The sequence below is a fragment of the Grus americana genome, chromosome 8, assembly GCF_028858705.1.
Source record: "Grus americana isolate bGruAme1 chromosome 8, bGruAme1.mat, whole genome shotgun sequence".
Classification (NCBI taxonomy): Eukaryota; Metazoa; Chordata; class Aves; order Gruiformes; family Gruidae; genus Grus; species Grus americana.
Genome location: NC_072859.1, coordinates 26,060,043 through 26,079,849, shown reverse-complemented (window position 1 = coordinate 26,079,849; position 19,807 = coordinate 26,060,043). Strand labels below are relative to the sequence as shown.

The 19,807-nt window shown below is 52.0% G+C and overlaps 1 protein-coding gene and 1 long non-coding RNA gene across 5 annotated transcripts; one reads left to right on the top strand and one right to left on the bottom strand.

Annotated features, from left to right (window-relative positions):
* Positions 1 to 1,904: 1,904 nt before the first annotated feature.
* Positions 1,905 to 5,822, bottom strand: LOC129209507 (uncharacterized). Of its 3 annotated transcripts, none has more exons than XR_008578098.1 (4): positions 5,352 to 5,822; positions 5,138 to 5,252; positions 4,930 to 5,049; positions 1,905 to 2,079 (listed from the first exon to the last, which is right to left on the bottom strand). It is a non-coding gene; the product is annotated as an uncharacterized LOC129209507 (long non-coding RNA). The 3 variants fall into 3 exon arrangements; XR_008578097.1 differs by lacking the exon at positions 1,905 to 2,079 and having other exon boundaries at positions 3,977 to 5,049; positions 5,352 to 5,472; positions 5,578 to 5,822; XR_008578096.1 differs by lacking the exon at positions 1,905 to 2,079 and having other exon boundaries at positions 3,977 to 5,049.
* Positions 5,789 to 18,667, top strand: LOC129209506 (fatty-acid amide hydrolase 1-like). 2 transcript variants are annotated; one of them, XM_054834034.1, is made up of 17 exons: positions 5,789 to 6,183; positions 7,999 to 8,182; positions 8,317 to 8,606; positions 9,872 to 9,985; positions 10,696 to 10,839; positions 11,166 to 11,299; positions 12,410 to 12,616; positions 13,043 to 13,083; positions 13,654 to 13,778; positions 14,012 to 14,137; positions 15,306 to 15,403; positions 15,786 to 15,885; positions 16,195 to 16,235; positions 17,042 to 17,081; positions 17,648 to 17,756; positions 18,085 to 18,230; positions 18,322 to 18,667. In XM_054834034.1, exons 3-17 carry the CDS (start codon positions 8,436 to 8,438, stop codon positions 18,448 to 18,450), a joined length of 1,725 nt encoding a protein of 574 aa, XP_054690009.1. In that variant the 5' UTR covers positions 5,789 to 6,183; positions 7,999 to 8,182; positions 8,317 to 8,435; the 3' UTR covers positions 18,451 to 18,667. The 2 variants fall into 2 exon arrangements, with proteins under 2 accessions (XP_054690009.1, XP_054690010.1); XM_054834035.1 differs by lacking the exon at positions 13,043 to 13,083 and having other exon boundaries at positions 12,410 to 12,513.
* The last annotated feature ends 1,140 nt before the right edge of the window (positions 18,668 to 19,807 follow it).

Below are 19,807 nucleotides of genomic sequence, written 5' to 3'. Positions count from 1 at the left end.
AAGTCAGAGGCTGGTTTTAAGAATTTGATCGTTAACAGGGCAGTTGGGTTTTCTAATGGAGGGACAATAGTGAGGTCTTTCTTGTTATAATTGCAATGCTATTCTTATTCTTATTTTTCTATAAGGGAAGGAACAAATCCCTCTGTTCTACCCCAGCTTAGCTTCAAGTACAGCAATATGGCAAATGGACGGCAGCTAGAAACCTCAAATTCTCCAAGAGGAACTGAACTATTTCTTTTTTTTTTTTGCAAACAATCTACTTAAGAAATCCCCTGTGGGAAATGTGTAACTTGAACCCTTTATTTTTGCATTTATGATCTGAGAACTCTCTTCTTTGCCCATGTGAGCTGGGTCAGGTTTGGCTTGGGTCTTTTAGGCTCTCTGTCTATCCAAGCCTATGAAGGTGATGGTGGAAGGCTTTTGAGGCTGTGTAGTGTCCTGAGATCCCACGGGATGGAAAGCACAGCTCGCAGCCGTGAGGCAGGCTCCCCAGCCACAGAAGCAGAGCTGAAGCCATTCAATGGCAGAGATCACTGCAGGTTACGGGTGAAGCAAACCAGAAGCTCCCCGAGGATGTGTTAGAGTGACAGGGTGTATGCAGAGCTGCTCACTTGCTTTTGGGCTGGAGGAAAAGCCATCGGAGAGCTTTCACCTCCCTGCACGGCAGGAGCGGAGCTGCAGGTCCCCATGTGGGAGGCAGAGTTAAGGGGACAAGCAGGGAAGCCAGCATCCCTGCGGCACAGGCCAGCGAGCGCCAGGACAGGCGTCCGCCTTCACCCTGCAACGGGGGAGATTTTCAGCCTGAATAAATGCAAAGCCCCCTATTCTGCCTGGCACAGTGGGTTTCCCTGAGACTCAGCCCGTGCCTTAACGAAGGACTCTTTCCAATCCGCGAGCTGTCAGATCCCGGAGCAGAAGGGAGGACTGTTTGTTTAGACCTATGTGGGTTAGGCAGCTCAGACTTTATTCTTGCACTTTGATAGGTTCCTAAATGAAAATCCAATAATATTTTAAGCAGAACGAGTTCCCATGAAAGTCATTTCTAAATCGCCCGGCTCATCCTACCTGTCGGCTGGATTCTCCATCCCCACTGGCCTAAGCCCGGTGTAACGTCACTGCTCCCAGCGGCGTTACTCCCGGGAGCCGAGTCCGGCCCTGCCGCAGAGAGCACCCGCTGCCGCCTGCCTTTAATGAACATGTAAATAGACGGGAGGCTTCGGAGCAGAATAACCCTGCAGTCAGGAAGTTCTCCAAAGCAGCTCGGGAGAAATAATACTTTATTCCTGGTGGTGCAAATAACTGATAGGGACTGGCTAAGAAGGGTTCATGCAAATACTCCCGAATTAAGCTCCGTCTGAAGTTAGAAAGGAAAGATGATAAACACACCCGGCTTTAAAACTGCAAAATATGCTTTGCAGGCATGAAACCGGAGGAGTAACAAAACTATCTGACATCATATTAAACAGCAAAGCATTTCTTATTCTCAGGGCTGCAGTTACCTAAAACCAGAGTCCCATTAAAGAGTCCTAACTATTATTTACATTTCTAAATCTTAAAACCATTAACAAAAGCCACTTAATTCAATTACTTTCCCTGGGCGTCGATGTTATTACATTATTGTCACGAAGCTGAGTTTGGCTCTGGGTTTCTCTTTTTTTTTTTTTTTTTTTTCTTTCTTTAAATTCATTCCTCTTTTCTCCGCACCGAGTGCCTCCCCCGCACCTCCCCATTTTCCTCTCCCCCGATGTCATTGTGTAGAACTAATGGGGTAAACTGAAATGGTATCTGTCCTCATTGACAGGTTTATGAGAATTTAATAAAGCGTGGCGCGGATAAAATGAGATATTACAAGGCCACACAAAGCTGATTGACTTCTCCACGTCAGCATTTTTATTTGGTTATTTATTTATTTATTTATTTATTTTCAGCGCAGGGGTGATCTCACCAGTCCTTCAGTAGTGCGGGCCCGGGAGAGATGAGAGGGGGAGGAAAAACACGGGCGGCGGGAGGGACCGATCGATCCATCGACTTGCTTGCTGTGAGCATGGGCCGCAATGCTTTGCAGCTTTCCAGTCGCTCCTGGAAGATGACATACAGAACTCAGCGAGGCCCCCGCGCCACTGCCCATGCACGTTCATGTCCCTTGTACCTTCACGGTGCTGGGGTGAGCTCAGCCACCATGGCTCACCCCCAGCCGGGGGTCCCCACTGCTTCTCCATCACGGGGGTCTGAATCAGGGACCAGCTGCCGTTGTGCAAGATACTGAACAGACATTCGGCATGGACGGGGCAGGAGGTGCATTGGCATCGCACGAGTTGTGTGTCCCTATAGGGGTGACATCTGAGGTGATGCTAAAATGGCCCCCCATAGCCCACCTGGTGGGCTCACCCCAGACCCAGAGCACGGGGAGGTTTACACCGATTGACACAGAATAATCACAACCTGCAAGAGAACCCAGGAGGTTCTCAAAAAGAAGGATGTCGCCAACAAACTCCACCAAGGCATGAGTCTGCTCTGTGCCTCAGTTTCCCCTCCCGCCCAATGCCCATCCTGCTTATGTAAATGGAAACTGCAGGTCAGCCAGGGGCCTGCACAGATCAGACCTTCCCTCTGGGAAAATCAATGTGTGTATTTAAGTGCATTTGCTCCCTTCCCATGGCAAACAGGGAGAGCTGGAAATCTGGGCTGTGCAGTAACTGGCAGGCTGTCTCCCTCTCCTGGCCTGTTCAGAAAGCAGGGTTCTCAGGGGAAAATAAATAAATAAATAAAAATCAGGATTTGTGTGCTTTTTTCCGGGTAAGGAAAACCACAGTACCAGTGGCCAAGGAGGTCTGGATTCAGCCCAGTCACATTCAGAGATGGATGACGGCTCAGGACCCTGATATGACTCAGGACCCCACTTAAATCTTGACCCCAAACTATGGAAGAACCTTGCTTTGGGGGAAGACTGTAAGGATTAAACTTGGGGTTGCCCCCCGCTAGCCTCAAAACTTGGCCTGCCGGGCTTCAAATACAAATAACGATAACTGTTTCCCCCTTTCTGCAATATGCAATCAGAGAAGGTAGAGATGCCCCTACTCATTCAAAAGTGCAGGCAGTCGGCCAGATTTGAGGCATAGTCCTGGACACTGCAACAAATCCCAGCAGCAGCAGAGCTGCAGGTTTCTGAGGACTCACAGTTTGCAGAATTAAGTCCTGCAGGGATGTCCTCCTTAGCAAAACCAGCCTGGCCCAGATGGACCAACAGCAAAACTCCCATCATTTTATAAGAGCACGTAAAAACCGAAAAATCAAAGCACTGCTCCCCAAAAAAGCTCGGGCTGCTCCATCACCCAAAGAGCCAAAAAAGGGCTTTCTGCTTCGTTCAACGCTCCTCGCAAGTTCAGAGTATACAGTGCAGGGTTTAAGGGCGCAAAAGCCTTCGGGTGCGAGATTCGTGCCAGGCCAGCAGCTCAATCCTGCTCTCTGGTGGCTCACACCGAAAGGCCAAATGCACCCAGCAGCGATGTCTTCTTGGAGCTGCAAATGATGCTCGCCGTGCCTTACCCAGTGTTCCCTCATGGGCTGGAAAGGGTCTGTGCTCCTCTTTATTAATTTAGCTCAAGATACAGCTCAGAAGGCAGCTGTGCAGAAGAAGATGGAGATCACGGAAGGTTTTAAGATTCCCTGCTTGAGTGAAGCATGGGTCCATCACTGGAGAGGGACCATGGGCTCCATAAAGGGGCTGCAACCCACTGCCCTTCTTTTAAAAGCCTTTTCCAAATTCTTTGCCCTGTGGGAAGCATCCTGCTGCTCTGCACAGATTGCTCTCAACCCCTGTAACAGCTTTTCCTGGGCTACCCCAGTCTGTAAACACCCCCCCCACCCAATATCGTGTCTCCTTGCTGAAGGGCCACAAGGTGTGGAGCAAGCCAGGGAGCATTTCTTCTAGATTTCCTCACCCTGCCCCACCGACATGTACCCAGCGTCCCAGCCCTACCAATGCAGCAGCATGATGGGCTCACTTGAAGCACAGGGCACAGCAGATGTCCCTTGAGGACACCACCTCTGCCATTCTCACCACCACCATCAGTCTCCCAGGGCTGGGCACTCACTGTCTGTGACCCCAGGAATGGTTTTATCAATTCAGACACCATGAGGCAGCATCCTATAAAGCCTGGGCTCATCCCTTGCTATTCTGAGGAGCATTTAACCATCTTCTCCATGCCAGCTTCACCCTGTAAAGTTTTAAACGCAGAGATGATCCCCTATTCTTTGCTCTGTAATGCACACTAAAAAAAAAGCAGGGGCCAAACTTGCCCCCCCACCCATCAGCTTTGCTGCCCTGGTTCTGCTCCTCCCTCCCGGAGCACCAGAGCTGCTCAGCGTGTAAATGTATGTAAATCTTTGGCAGCATCCACAATAGCCCCCTATCTCCTGCTCTCTTTCTCTGAGCGGCTGGAGTAATTACAGTGTAGCAGTGCCAGCACCAGGCATTTCTGCTGATGAATGCACTCAATCTAAGCACAGTTTTATGTATCATTAATTCCTTTAGTGTTCAAAAAAATAACTTTTTTGATGGCAGATAATACTGTAATCACTCACAATTGCCAATACAATTATCTTCATTCAGCTGTGTAAAACAACTACAGGAGTAATTTTAGCCACTTAAATTTTCTTTCTCTCTCTCTTTTTTTCCCCCCTCTCCTTATTTTTTAATGTTCACATGAAATGCAAAGCTGTATGGACTTAGATTGCTCTAACACAGGCACTACTAGAAATGAGTCTCCACACCCCCATTTGTATAGAGAGGAGGTTTTCAGAGCCTGATCCCAGTGCTTGCCAGGTGCAGTATTTGCTTAAGGTGTCTTCAGCAATCTTAGGGATCTCCCCAAGGGTCCTCGTCATCCTGGGAACCCCACTGCTGTGATCTCTTCAACTTTTCCTTACCCTCCATCAAGCTACCACGCAATAGCTGCCAGGTGCACAACGAGCAAAGAGAGCTTGTGCAAGTGCAAGCTGCATGTACAGGTCACAGTCCTCTTCCAGGTCAGCTCCTCCTCCCCTGTGCTGGTGGAGAAAATACATGAGCACTTCCTAATCCGCCTCAGAGCAGAGTCCACAAAGCTGGCACAAACTATATGTTCACTCTACTTACGGTAACTCAGATACTCCAGCTTGAAGCAGATTATGGAGCAACCAGCCCTCCCAGTGGCAAGAGCTCTGGAGCACAATCAGTGAGGAGAACAAGCACCTTCTACAGGCAGAGGTGACTACAAAGGGAACAACAAAGGCATCACCAAGTGAACAACTTGACTGAAACATGACATTTTCTTGCAGGGCCGAAAGGAATCACTCCCACGTGACACTACCTCTTGCCTGAGCTGCTGGACAACCTTTTCCCGAGTCTTTACACAGTGGTTAGCTTGGGTAAACTTTCTCTTCATCGGCTCCTTCACGGCCCAGGTTAGCAGCAGGAGGGCTGCTGTGGAGCTGTGTACCAGGATGGAGACAGAGCAGGGGTTAAACTCCAGCTCTGAGGAGCTGCCTCACCTTCTTGCAGATCATGTTGATGAATCCCCCTCAAGAGCCAGGCACCTGCAAGTAGAGGAGAAATGAAGCAGGAGGGACCACTTGCTGCTGTAAATGAAGCTTGGATCTTCTTCCAGAGGGCCAGATCCTGGGAGGGGGGTGTCTGGCAGCTGGTGGCAGGAGCAGGTTGTTAACCTCTGGGACACATTCTAAAAGCAGCAGGCTGAAATGGAAGAAGAGAAGTATATAAATTCCCAGGTGAACAGCGAACAGTTGCTTGTTGCCTCTTCTGAAATTAAGGAGCAGCAAACGAAATCAGACAAGGGCAGCAAACAGGAGCCGTCACTTCCCTGAAGCACGTGGATAAACTGTGGATCTCCCTGCTGCAGGACACTGTGAGTGCCAGAATTGCATTGCTTCACTCCAGAAATATCTGTACAAGCACCCAGCTATTAGTCACTGAAACCTAACCTCTGGCTTGAGAAGTCACAACTCTCTGGATGCCAGAAGACACTGTTAAGGAAAATATTGCTGCGTGCTTGCCACGCTTTTGACGTCTGCTCTGGTGTTGATGAATAGGGGCTAGCTAGCCCTTCAGACTGAGCCGGTCCAGCTGATCATGTGTGATGTGTCACAGTTGGAAGAAGACGCCGCCTTTCTGCCCCTCCTTTGGTAACCACAGGGTTATAGAAGCCAGGGTGTGGTGGTACCCACCCAGTTGCGGCTCTGTGGACACACAGAGGGGTGTGGGGGGAAGAAAGCCTTTACAGATCTAGCTGATCCTTTCACCCTCCCTTAGCCACAGGCTCCAGACCTGCCAGGCAGCGCAGGAGGTGCAGGGGCAGGATCCATCCTCATTTCTGGCACGCTGATATTCAAGCCCCCTTTGCTGCAGCATATGGGCAGCCCTATGGACATAGCAGCAGAAAATCTCCACTTGCTCATCTGGCAAGGACAGGCCAGTGTCCCATAGGGCCATCAGAGCATCGCTCGCTCCACAAGCCAGCAGTTGCCCCCCCCCCCCCCCCCAGCCCACGGGGAGCAAGGCCAGACCCATTTTACCTCTCTTAGGCGGTCCCAGGCACATCTTCCTGGACAGGGTGTCCCCAGCCGCCACCTGCCTATGCTGGAGCCCCCCTGTCCTCTGCCCTGTCCCATCTCTGCTGGCAGTTGGGTCACAGCAGAGACCTGCTGCATTTTGGGGTTCCCCATGCACTGGGTTAACCTTCTGGAGCTGGCTAGCCCCAGCAGAGATCCAAGCCTTGCCACTGTCCTGCCTGACACCTCAACCCCATTTATTCACCCCACACACACACACTTGCCCAGGAGAGGGGAGAAGGGGGATCCCCAGCAGCAGCTCCCGGAGGCACAGGTGCTCCAGGCATAAAGCTCATATTTTGTTTTCTTCCCTTTGACAAGCTGAACTGCAGAAATTGAAAATTGTTCCTGCATGAGAGATTTTAAGCAGGGTTTAAACTAAGGGGAAGAGGGTTGGAGAAGTAATTTTCTCTTCCACCAGAACTAGTTTTTAACTTCTGTTTCTCCAAAGTTCACCACCTTTCCTGCTCTCCTGTTAAAAGACTTCAGGTGCACCTTGGTTTACTGCCTACAGGGAAACAGCCCTATTTTGGCATTTTGCTGCCATTGGGTGAGATCAGTGCAACTGAGGAGAGCTGAAGCCTCCAGCATGAGAAGGAAGGGAGAAGGAGATAAGGATCACAGCATCTGCTCTCACCAACCTTGAGCTGATCCCATCCTCCCAGCTCACTGCAAGGGAACCCCCCCCAACCCTGCTCCCCTCGCAGTTTCTTGTGCCCCAAGTAGTCTGCGTGCAGGGGACTGCAGCACCCTTGGAAGCTTGCATTACTGTATAATCCTCTGAGCCCCACGGTCTTAAAGAAGGGGGAAGAAGAAAAATAATAATAATAGTAATAAAAAAAAACAGTGGGGAAAAAGGGCACCAGGCTCTGGTGCAAGCTGCTTGGGTGCTGCTAAAGTAGCTCTGATGGCCTGATGGTGAAAGTAAAGCCAGTGGCCTGAAAAAGGCCAGGAAAATCAGGTCTGGGGCACATCACCCTCCATTGCATTTTCTAGCTCAGCATCTGCCAAGGGTGGCTTAGGCACAGCTCATCTTGCTGGGAGGCAGGGGGAGGGAGAGGACATCCCAAATCCTTCCCAGCAGGTTTTCCACAATCCTATGGGCAGCATCTAAACTGGATAGCTTGAAATATTTGCTCCTGAAGTTTTGCAAGCAGTGAAGATTTTTTTAAGGACAGACCCCATGTGGGGCTGGAGACAAATAATTTATTTTGGAGTTTCCCTCAAAACTGAGTGCAAAGCACTCCCCAGCCTGAGCAGGGATGCCAGACTTCTATGCTGGAAGCTGCAGCACTTAGCAAAGCACAGGCACGCCCATGCTCTGCCGGTGATGAAGTGGACTCTGCTGGGCACAGGCTGGGACATTTATTGTTTCTTTTTCCCACGCAGCTGCTTGGCTTCAGGAAACGCAAAGGAGACAGGTATCTTCGGAACTCCTCCTCTGCTGCTTTGATGCTCCTAGCCAAGACTATCCCCAGAGAGGCTGAAAAATTACAGGGAGATCAAAGCCTCCCTTAGGGAACGGCAAAATAAATAAACCTTATCAGAGAGAGACCACCCAGCACAGGGACGGGTAAGTTTTCATCCAGGAGCTTTTCCAGCTCCCAGATCTCCTCCTCCCTATCCGTGCCGCTGCTCGCAAAGCAGCAAACTGGTTAAATCCCTTTCCAGAGTCTAACTCTCTCCCGCCCGGGGAATCCTCCCCAGGTTTTGCCTCCCTCTTCCCCACCTCCCCATCGACAGAGCGGGTGCCCTTGGACCCGGCCGGGCGCGGGGAGGCGCCGGGAGCGGGAGGAGCGGGGCACACCCGGCCGGTCAGCCTCGCCATGCGGGTCCCCCCGCCCGCCCTGCTCTGCTGCTCGGCCGCCGGCCTGCTGCTGCTGCTGCTGCGATGGCGGCGGCGAAGCGGGCTCTGGAGGAAGGTGAAGGAGGCGCGGCAGAGGCAGGAGCGGAGCTTGGTGCAGATGGAGATGGCTGTACGGCGCTTTCGGGAGCAGGTGGGTGCAATAAGCCGCGCTTCTCCTCTCCGCGCCCCGGGAGGGCAAGCCGCCTCCGCCCGCTCGGCGATGGCTCCTCACCCTTGCCCCTTCCCCTCAGCACAGCCCCGGGGACAGCGGGCGTGCAGCCCTCCCCGCGGGCAGGGGGGTGTCTCCCTGCCGGGGGCAGCTGCGGGGCTGCTCTCGCAGAGCTGGCCTGGCATCCCGGCTCCTAATACGGAGCTACGGGGATTTAGTTTTCTTTTTTTTTTTTTTTCCTTTCTAAATCTATATGTGCATGCACCCCACCCCCCCAGCAATGCAGCGATCCCCTCCGTAGCAGGGATAGGGTAGAAACGCTTCCCGGGGCAGCCGGTGCAGCGGGGAATAACGGACAGCGGCGCAGGCGCCAGCAAACCGTAACTGGCAGGGAGAAGAAAATCCCTGCCTCTCGTCTGAAAGCTTTCCGGCCTCTTCCGCCATGGTAGGAGGCTCAGCCTGGCCGCTGAGGAGGCGGTAGGAGAAGGCGAGAAGCGACGGGTTATCAGCGGAGGCCAAAGTGCAGCCGCGCAGCCCGAGGACGCTGTGCGCAGGGACAGGACGCGATGCCAAGGCACGGTGCCCAGAAATCTGGCTTGGCCACGGCATACCTGCTGCGGTCCCATCAAACTGCCTGACCTGTGGTTGGAGTGGACTCGCTCAGGTTCAGAGTCCAGCTTGGAGGATGAGGTTTGATGCTTTTTTTAATGGTATTTAGTAGGTGGCAGGGAAATCTCTGCTGGCCAAAAAAATGACCCCTCTGCTGTCAGCCAAGGGGCTCCCTGGTTTGTGCGCTTCCCTGTAGGATACCTTGGTGATGCCAGGAGAAGAGCTGGCACCAGGTCCAGTTTTGTTTCTTGCTGTAGCAATGTCTCTAACAATGCCATCAATTCCCACTGTAATTCAGCAGAGATCATTGCACCAAGCAGTTCCCCCAGGCCTGGCCAAGACCTGTCTGAACAAGACTGCACGAAAGGCACTTCCTTAAACAGCAGGTGCTTGGTGAGACCGGTCTGGCCAAGAAAAGAAAACTTTAGAAAGCCTGGGTTACTTCTGGCCTTGCAGGTTTCACATCATGCTCGGTGGGATCAGGGTAGGAGCAGGATTGCAGTCTTGAGGCAGATACTGCATTTGGCCACCAAACAGCAGATATTTTGTTGGATGGGTTACAGTGGGCACTAAGGGGAGAGGAGGAGCCCACCAGCTGAGGTAGAGGTATGTCATTGCCTGTTCAACCTTTCCCTTAGCATCCATCCGTGAACATGATCTCCATCCTCCCTCTGCCTTTGCCGGAGCTCTGCAAGAAACTCCAGGATGGCTCCCTCCCTCCGGACCATGTCTTCTATGCCTACGTGGGCAAGGTGAGGAGCAAGGGTGGTAGGGCAGCATCTCACCAATGGTGGGGCTGGCTCTCTTGGGAGAAGCCTAGCACAAGGTTCAAATGCAGGTTAAAACGCTGCTGAGCTGTAACTGCTTGCAGGTTAGTGCTGGGCCCCTCTGCACTTCGCTGTGAGCAAGGGAGGAGCTGGGCATCTGGCTGCCATGGCTCTTGGCCTGGTTTGGAGCAAAGGGGAGCAGCAAGCTCAGCATCTGGAGAGCCCGTACCTCCCTGGGGGAGCCCATACCTTCCCAGGGGCAGGTATAGCTATAGGGAAATTGCAGAGTGCTGCTATTGTCTCCCCTCCATCTCCAAATGGGTTGCTAAACCTCGTAAGACTCAGTGTTCGCTTTCATTCTCTGCTTTTGCTGTAATGCCTTGATCACCTCCTGGGTCCCCACTTTGGGGTTGTTATTTTATGCTACCCCGGAAGCCTGATCAACAGCTGTTGTTACTCTGCTGGGCTGGGTGCCTCTGTCCATCACAGGTGCTATGCCCCTCTGTGTCCAGACACATTTTGGAGTTTGGCGTGAAAATGTCTTGGAAAAAGGAACAGAAGGGGCTGCCCTGATACCAACTGCCCAGATGGGGAGGTGGAAAACTGGGAAGAGAGGTGTCCTTTGCAAAGCAGGAGGCTGTTGCGCAATGCCGCAGGCTGTGTGTCACCTGCGGGTTTTGTCTGCTTTCCCCAAGGCCCTCCAAATCGCCACGGAAACCAACTGCATCACAGAGTATCTGCAGGAAAGCGAGACCCAGCTCCGGAAAGCGAAGCTGACAGGGAAGCTGGGTTTGCTCTACGGGGTGCCTGTCAGCATCAAAGACTCCATTGACTGCCAGGTACCACCAGCACAATGCTGCATGTATCCTGAGACCCCTGTCGTTTGAAGTTTGGTGGCAGGGGGAGGTTTGACCTCAATGTCATAGCTGGATTTTGTCATAGCTGATGTGGGATAGCCTGCCCTGGCAGGTGATGGGCTTTGCTGCCCGTCTCCCGTATGAGCCGAAAGAAGGCTGGTCAGATTTGCTACAAACACACTACGCAACGTGCGCATGATGGACGGGTTGTTGGAGGTGCATGCACATGCTTGTATATATAGATAAAAATATGGGGGCAGGGGGAATTGCAATCCTCCATTTGGAACCCTGTTGTCCTGTGTTCCCAGGGCCATGATTCCACATTAGGGTTTATAAAAAACCTCAATAAACCCGCGGCAGAGGACAGCGTGGTGGTGCAGGTGCTCAGGAGACAGGGGGCAATTCCGTTTGTCAAAACCAATGTTCCCCAGTCCCTCATCAGGTAGGTGGGTGCTCCCTTCCCTCGGCATGGCGGCAGTCCTCCCACCCTCATCTCACGTGAGAGTTTCTATCAAGTCTAATTCTCATTTCCCACTTCTTTTTAAATAACAACTCCTGGTCCCCATCCTTAGTGTCTTTAAGTTTTACTTAAAAAAATAAACACATTTACGTTCAGGATGACAATTAATTCTAGTTCCAAATTAAATAAAGAAACAAAAGAGGAGGAGGAAGAGAAGAGTAGAGAAATCGCTGGCCCTCTTTCCTGTGCTGGATGTTTTTAAACCACTTCTTTTTTTTTTTTTTTTTATTAACCCCTCAGAGGTGGTTCTGTTAACTACACAGTGCAAACACATATTCATGGAAGGGGAAGGTTGTTAGCTAGTTAAGCTAATGACCTAAAATGTCCTGCTCCCAGACCTCCTGCTGTATCTGGCAAGACCACTCTTGACATCGTTGGTATGGGGTGAGGTCAGGTGTGCTCTGCAGGACAGCCACCCTGCTAGTGTCCCCGTGTCCTGCCAAGTGAACTCTGGTAAAGCTCCTCTGTGGACGACTGTTGCCCAGCCGTGTGAAATGCCTTCCTTACGGCACCGCGGCAATGCCTGACCGCGTTTAAAAAAGGCCACGCAAAGAGGTTGTGCCAGGGATTATCAGACTTTGCACCAGTTCCTGGGATACCTGGTGTTCAAATATCGCTGCAGCTGGCATTCGGCCTGTTCCCAAGCAGGGGCTCAGCAATGCCCCCCCAGGGTGGGGGGGCCTGGACCTGCTCCAGGTGGGCTGCTTTGGATGTCCTGTGGCACTTGGGACAGCGTGAACGGGGAGCCTTTCCAGGAGGTTTGATGTCCTTGTGCTGCTGCTGGGTCTGTCTGGGGAAGGCTTGGTGACACTGAAATTAGCTGGCAGTGAATCCAGGTCCTGGGGCTGCCATGAAAAGGCTGGTGGTCTTCATGGGAGCTTCGGGAAGCCCCCTCAGACTGAGCAATGCCAATGTAACAACTAGTGAATTACCTAATTACTTTCTGATGGGTTTTTTTGTTGTGACTGGGTCCCACACCAGCAGATATCTACATTCCTCTCATTTGCAATCTCTCTTTCTCTCTCTCTCTAGCTATGACTGCAAGAACTTAATCTTTGGTCAGACATTCAACCCTCTGCTCTACACTAGAAGCCCCGGAGGCTCCTCTGGTGGAGAAGGGGCACTTATAGGAGGAGGTGGGTCCATCCTGGGCTTTGGGACAGATGTAGGAGGGAGTCTGCGTTTCCCTGCTGCCTTCTGTGGGATCTGTGCACTCAAACCTACCGGGAACAGACTGAGGTACTGCGAGTAATGCAGTGATGTCTCTGGGTGAGACCCAGCTGCCACCCTACCAACTGCTGTGCTGGGATGTTCCTGCTTCTGTGGGCAGGGGGAAATTTGGGAGGAACTGGGAAGGTCTCGTTTCTACCTCCTGCCCAGAATTTTTGGGACCTGTATGGAGGGAAGCATTGGTCCACTCAGAACAGAGATGGGGAAACCTCTCCATCTGCATGCTAAGGGGGTGGCTGTTCCTGACTGACAGGGCATAAATCATTCTGGCCTAGGTTGGTCTCTCTTGGCCTTCCCCTTGGCCCTTCATTCTGCCAACCTCTGCATCTCCAAAGGGAGGGCAGTGTTTCCATTACCACTTGCTACTGCTTAAAGCCCTTCCCTTCGGTGAAAACTACTCAGCTGCTGTATTTTGTGCGTCTCTTTTCTTCGCAGTAAAAAAGGAATCATTTCTGGTGTCCTTGGGCAGAAGGCAGGTAGGAATTGATGGTTGTCCCCCAGGGAGGGCAGTAGGGCAGGGGTGAGAAGGACCCTCAGCTGATTATGGGGGACCTGCTCCAACACATTCTGAGAGGGAAGCAGGTTCCCTTTCAGGGACTATTTCAGAGAGCCACCCCCATACATGATTCCTGAGAAACCAGAATATGCATAAGGCAAGAGAAGTTTGTGTAACGCATAAACCTCAACACACCCTGTAAACCCCAGGTTGCTGCATTGTCTGCCACTGCTTCATGGGAGGTGGGATTAGCAGTCAAAAGGGGGGGGATCTTATGTTGTCCTTGTGTTGTGATCGACAAAGCTTTTTGTTTAATTTTGTAAACCATGAAATGGAGACATCAGGGTACATGTTGATGGATAACAATTCTGGGTCCATAACGATGGGCCTGCTGGTGGGAAGGCACCTGTAGGCATCCCCAGCCCAATTCTCAAAGAGGAACTGTTGCCAACACTAGACTAAGTCAAAACGATGGCAAGAGGTCCTGCTTTTGCAGGACATGCCCTCGAAAGACCCCCAACCATGAATGCTCTCTTCTGGTCTCTTCCAGTGGTCGCAGCAGTGGGGCCGATGGCAAAAGATGTGGAGAGCCTGGCGCTGTGCATGCGGGCGCTCCTGTGCGAGGACATGTTCAACCTGGACAGCACAGTGCCCCCCCTTCCCTTCAATGAAGAGGTAAGGGACCTCAAAGAGGGAAAAGGTCTCTGAGAAGACCTGGCATCACTCAGGTTGAAGATGCCAGTGGCCCATGGGAGCCTTCCAGGACCTGTTCTATCCTGCCACATGCTGTGGGTGGGCATGTGGGCAAGAGAAGTGCTGCTTTCCAGACTCACTGTGTGGCATGGGTGTACTGTTGGCTCCTGATGCCACTGACATCCTTCCAGCTGGTGTTCTGCCTTGCTCTGCAGGTGTTTTCCAGCACGCAGCCCCTCCGCATAGGCTACTATGAAACCGATTTCTTCACCATGCCAAGCCCTGCCATGAGACGTGCCGTCCGGGAGACGAAGCAGCTGTTGGAGGATGCTGGCCACACGGTAGGATGTTGTATGAATCCAACAGTCATGCTGCATCTATTCTTCCTTCCTACCATGTCTTTGGGACCTGTGTGTGAACATCAAGCAAATTTGGCAGGGAAAGAGGGCCTGGAATCCACTCAGCTTCCCACAGCTTTGATGAAAATAGATAGCTGCTTCTGGAACAGAGAAATTCTTTATATTGCAACTTGATTTCCCCTGTCAGCAGGACCTCAGTGCTCTTTAGGTGCTAGTGAACACAAAAGGGTGCCCACCCTGACCCATAACACATGCTAGGGAGTAGACGAACTGCTGTATGACTTGTCTGTAGAGTGGGTGCATTTACTTACACCCAGGCTGAGATCCACGCTGTGTTAGGTGCTGTAAAACCTGGGTCCTGAGGCAGTTCCCCCAGGGAGGTTACAATCCTGGTGCTGTACGATTACTGTCAGCTCAGCATGTTTCCTGAGCCTGACAGACCACCTCTCTTCAGTGGCTGTGACAAGCTGTTGTCCAAGTCCTTGTTTAGTTTATTCTCAAGCCAGTTTCACCTCTTCTGCATCATACCCTTTGGCAAGCGGTTCCACACATCTACTGCATGTTGCATGGAAAGCCACCTCCTGGTTTTGTATCTGGAAACAAGAACCTAAGGAGAAAACAAAAGGGCAGTTGCAGATGGCAAACCCTTTCTAGCCAAGCAGTCACATATTGACCCAGACCCATTCCTAGGGTCTCGGGTTTCTAGGGTGCTGAACAGAGGTTGTCTCCTTCCTCCTCTCTGCCATTTCAGCAAGACATCTCCTGTGTGTGAGGCATGGTCATGGCTGCACGCCTCCCCCTTACCCTTGCACAAGGATCAGGAGTGAAGTGGGGAGCACAGACTCATGCCCTCTGTCACCCACTGCCAGTTTTGGAGGGACCTTTGTGCCTTGGAGCTGCTATGGACGTCAGGGGGCCAAGCCCATCCTGTATCTTTTGACTCATCAGTTGTTGCTCAAAGGGAAAACTGTTTTTTCAGGGAAGGATGGATGGGATGGGGAGGACCTGGTGGCCTCAAATGCTAGAGTCTTTCCTGAGGGCTTGCCAGGAAAACCTCAGCCAACCTTGGCCTATTGTGAGCCTTCAACGGCTTCTCTCACATAGCTTCCTTGTGCTTGTGCCACTGATTCCTCTTCCGTTGTCCTTCCAGCTGGTGCCCTTTGAACTTATGAATGTGGACTATGTGATCTTTAACTTCTGTGTCAGGGGAATGTTTGCAGATGGTGGTGCCTCCTTTCTCAAGAAATTGTAAGTATAGCCCAGAATGGTTTGGTGTGATCGGTGCCTTCCTATGAAATCACCCCTAGGGTCTGGCTAGCGTCTGGGTACAGGTGGCAGATCTACTGGATGTAGATAGTGGCTGATATGTACTGGGATTTACTGGGGAGCTTACCATCAAGTGATTCAGCAAAACCTTGAGTCTCTTTGGGATGTTACCAGCCTTGACAGATGAAAGGAAACTGGGTGCTGATATCCTGTTAATACTGTGAGAATCAGAGGAGCCCAGAGGAATGGAGCAAACCTCTTTTTGTCACTTAGCTACACTGTTCAGAGGGGTTGGCTTTGTGAAAGCTGATCTACTGTGTTTGCTTCCTAACACTGCTCAGCTAAACACCCTTTTCTCTTTCAGCAAAGGGGAGCTGGAGAAAAGCAGCATGGGGCTGTTCCTCTGGTTGGCAAAGTCACCGCACTGGCTAAAAACTCTCCTCTCCTGGATTGCCAAACCCTTTGTAAGGTCCATTTCTTCCTAGCAAAGATGGAGTTAAGCAATAGGTGGTGAATAACTTGTCTCCCATTGTAGTAAGGCTTTACCACAGAGAAGTCTCTGGGCGCTGCTTCCTAGCTATACTTAGACACATCTCCAAACTGGAGTGATGCTATTTCTGTTCTTCCTCTCCCCGCTTTGGGGAAAATCCATGAGTCCTGCCCATGAGCACTGAGTCAACAGCTTGTATTTGTGACAGAGCTGTCTCAGAGGACAGGGCTGGGATTAATGTAAATTATTTTGTTTTTTTTAAAGTTTATTTTCTCCTTCACAGGTGCCTCGATTTTCACATATCGTAAGAAGCATGAGAACAAAGTGAGTAAATCTGAGCCTGAACAAATGTGCGAAGATTTGGGTTTCTCTTTTGAGGAGCAGCAGTGTTTGCTACATTAGGGATGCTGCCCCAGGCAGAAAATACAAGGGTGGAAGCAAACTGAGAGCAGTTTATCTCAGCACCATAACCCTGCAGAGTTTGGCAAACTGTCCTAGTACTGAGGATGGAAGGAGGGGGGGGGGGCTCACAAGTTCTTGCTTGAGAACTGGATGATGCTTGTGGGAATGAAATACAATCTCAACTGGTTACTGCATCCGTCATGCCATGAGGTAGGGGCACCGTAAGACAGAAGGAAGGTGAATGCACAGGGCAGGAGGCTTCCTCTTCCTTGCTGTGATGTCAATGCTGGGCAATTAGTGATGAGAAAGGACTCAAATCCCGCAGCAGAGAGGGTGTATTTTGTGCTGTGCCACCAAGGCAGTGTGTCTGTCCCCACACCAGAGGATCGGTCTGTCTCATCCAGCCTGGCCTTTGAGAAATTATGTGCCTGGGCTTCCACCTTCTCAGCGCAGTGGCAGTAGTAGGGCTGGACACTTGTCAGGCCAAAGCAGCAGTACACCAATCTGCCTTTAGTCTTCAGCCCTCCATCGTGGGCAGAAGCAGCAATAAGACCCCCAGCCCTTGCGAGGAAAGCCAGGGCTTTGCCAAAGTCCTCCCTTCCCTTGGCTGCAGCTCCAGGAGTGGAGCTAACTTGTGCCCACCTGCTTTTTAATGCTCTTCCCTGCCCCTAAAGCTGCTTTTTGCAGCACTTCTTGATGCCTTTCATTGGTTTTGCTTCCTTTTTCAGCACAGTGGATGAAGTCTGGAGTCTTCATCATGAAATTGAGGTAAAACATTGCAAATTGGAGTTAGATAGTTTTTGTTTTGTTTCTCTTTGGGAAGAGGCAGATTCAATACCCACCAAGGTTAGGAGATGATCAAGTCACTGGTGATGTGAGGTAGGAACATACATCACTTATCAACAGATCTTACTTGGGTGTGCAAGTTCTCAGCATGTTTAGAATTAGGACCACTTGTAGACACATTCATGATCCCAAATCAGACCTGAATTTTTTACTCTTACACTTGAAAACGTAGGCCATCAGCTGCAGCAGACTTGCCTTTATTTCCATTCTGGTTTCCTCAAGACCCATGCCTGTGTCCCAGCTTGCCATGTGCCCCCACGCTCAATCTTTCCCCACCTCCAGTTTTAGCAGGGGGGAGGGTACTTTGTACGCTGGGAGGGCTGTTGGCCAGGCAGCAAAGAGTGGATGGATTATAGCAGGATGTATAGCCTGATGTAGCTCACCCCACAACTGACGGATGCTCCTGGGGAAGGGCCAAGGAGCGCCTCAGCCAGCAGCCATGGGACAGCACATCCTCCCCGCTGACCACCAGTGCGTTTCCTCCTCAGGAGTTTTGTCACCAGTTCACCGCCCAGTGGAAGAAGCTGAATCTGGACGTCATGCTTTGTCCCATGCTGGGCCCGGCTCTCGGCATCGGCTACCCTGGGAAGCTCTCAGGTAGGACCGCCGACCTTTGTCTCCAGCACATCCCTGCTGCGGCATTCCACCAGTATCGATGGGAAGCGTTCTTCCTCCTGCCCTCACATCCCCAAGGCACCGGCCAGCGGTGGGAAGAGCTCAGCTCTTGGGGCAGCTGCAGCCCCAGCCCGTGGGGTACACCCAGGACAACCCCCCGGTGCATGCGGGAGCCGAGGGGCAGGGTTCCGTCCCGCAGCCCTCGAGTTCCCAGTGCAAGCGCCCGGCTAGCTGGCAGCTCGTGTACGCAGAGTGGGGCGAAGGCTTTCCCTGCAGCAGGCTGGTGCTTTGAGCTCTCCCTCTCCTGCAGTGGCAGTCAGCTACACCATGCTCTACAACGCCTTGGACTTCCCCGCCGGCGTGGTCCCCGTCACGATGGTGACGGACGAGGATGAGGAGGAGCTAAAGAGCTACAAGGGGTACTTTCAGGACTGGTGGGACCGGACCCTGGCAAAGGTGAGTGGCGCCAGGTTCCCCAGGGGCGTGAGCATCCCCATCTCTTCCCCTGGACGTCCCCCTGCCCTGTCCCCCTCTGTTTGTGCCACAGGCTTTTCACGGCAGCGTGGGGCTGCCGGTGGCCGTGCAGTGCGTGGCCTTGCCGTGGCAGGAGGAGCTGTGCCTCCGGTTCATGAAGGAGGTGGAGACACTCATCCTGAAGAAAAACAGGATTGTCTGAGTCCCGCATGCTCGCCCGGAGCAGGATCCCAGCTCACATCACCACAGGTCGTCCTTTGGTCTGACTTGCCCCCAGGACTCGTGTTCCCCTCCGTGAGGATGCGGTGATGGCTGTGCTGGCTGCTGGCTTTGGGGTGCAAAGGGAAAGCGAGGCGAGCTCTGCAGTGGTGGAGCACTTCCAATCATTGTCCTAATACAGTATGTTTTGTTATCAGAAAGTGTTATTTTGGGTCTGTGTTTGTGTGGGGGGTTGGCGTGGATTTTAATAACCCTCTCAATACTCCCCAAGGAAGTGCAAGAACATGATCTTTCTCTTACAAATGTGGAAACTGAGGCAGGGGAACTGGTTTTGCCCAAGACGTTCAGAGTCCTACTTGGAGTGCTGTAGGAAAGGGGTTTTCCCCTCCATCCTCAGCTCCCTGAGGATGAAATCTGGTGTTTTCCCTGCTGCAGACTAGCAATCCAAGGTCAAAGCTGAGTCTGCCTGCAGGCTCTGGCAAGCAGGGAGGCAGCTGGACCACTTCCCACAGCACAGGGCTGCTGGCACCCTGCACGCCACAGAGGAGAAAGCTGGAGGGATCATCAGCTCCCATCTCCTTCAGACACCTACTCCTGCTTTCCCCAGAGCAGAGGTGCGAAGGGCTTCAGCTCGCAGTATTGCATGTGTAAAGCAGCGTGCCGGGGACAGACAGACAGCCTGCCCTGCACACCCCGTCCCCCTGTGTGGCAGAGGGGGTCACGCCAGGTTTTCCAGTGAGGTTTTCCAGCCACTGGTAGCTGCCAACACGTGGATTGGCAGCGTCGGCTGCTCCCGGCACGTTTCCAAGGGTGCTCCAGAAAGAGATACCGCAATGCAAAAGCGTTTACCCAATGCAGCAATGTCACAGGCAGACTGTAACAAAGGTCTGGCAGGATTCATGTTTGGTTTTTTTAATGTATTGTTGTGTTTAAGCCAGAGTCGTGCAAAAGCATGGGGTCTTTTCAAGGGCTGGGCAGAGAGGTTTGTCCCAGCCTAGGAGAAAGCAGCCCCCAGGACCCTGATTCTTTAACAGAGGCTTTGAAAAAAGGAGAGAGGGAGCTCCAGGCATCCCAGGACTGAACGCTATGTAAAGCCAAGCCCCAGAAGAGTGTGGGTGGAGTTTTGCACCAGTTGCGGGTGTTCCCTACCCACACAGAAAATACTGGATGATGTTTATCTGTTTGCATTTTAAAATTCAAGCCTGGAGGAGCTTGTCCCAGGAGAGGCAATGCCACGTGTGCCCATGCTCTCGGAGAGCTGAGCACTGCGTGGCTCTGTTGGTTTAACTGCTCTCTCCCTGGCATGGAGGTGGGCAGGGTGCAGGAGTCCAAACTACGAA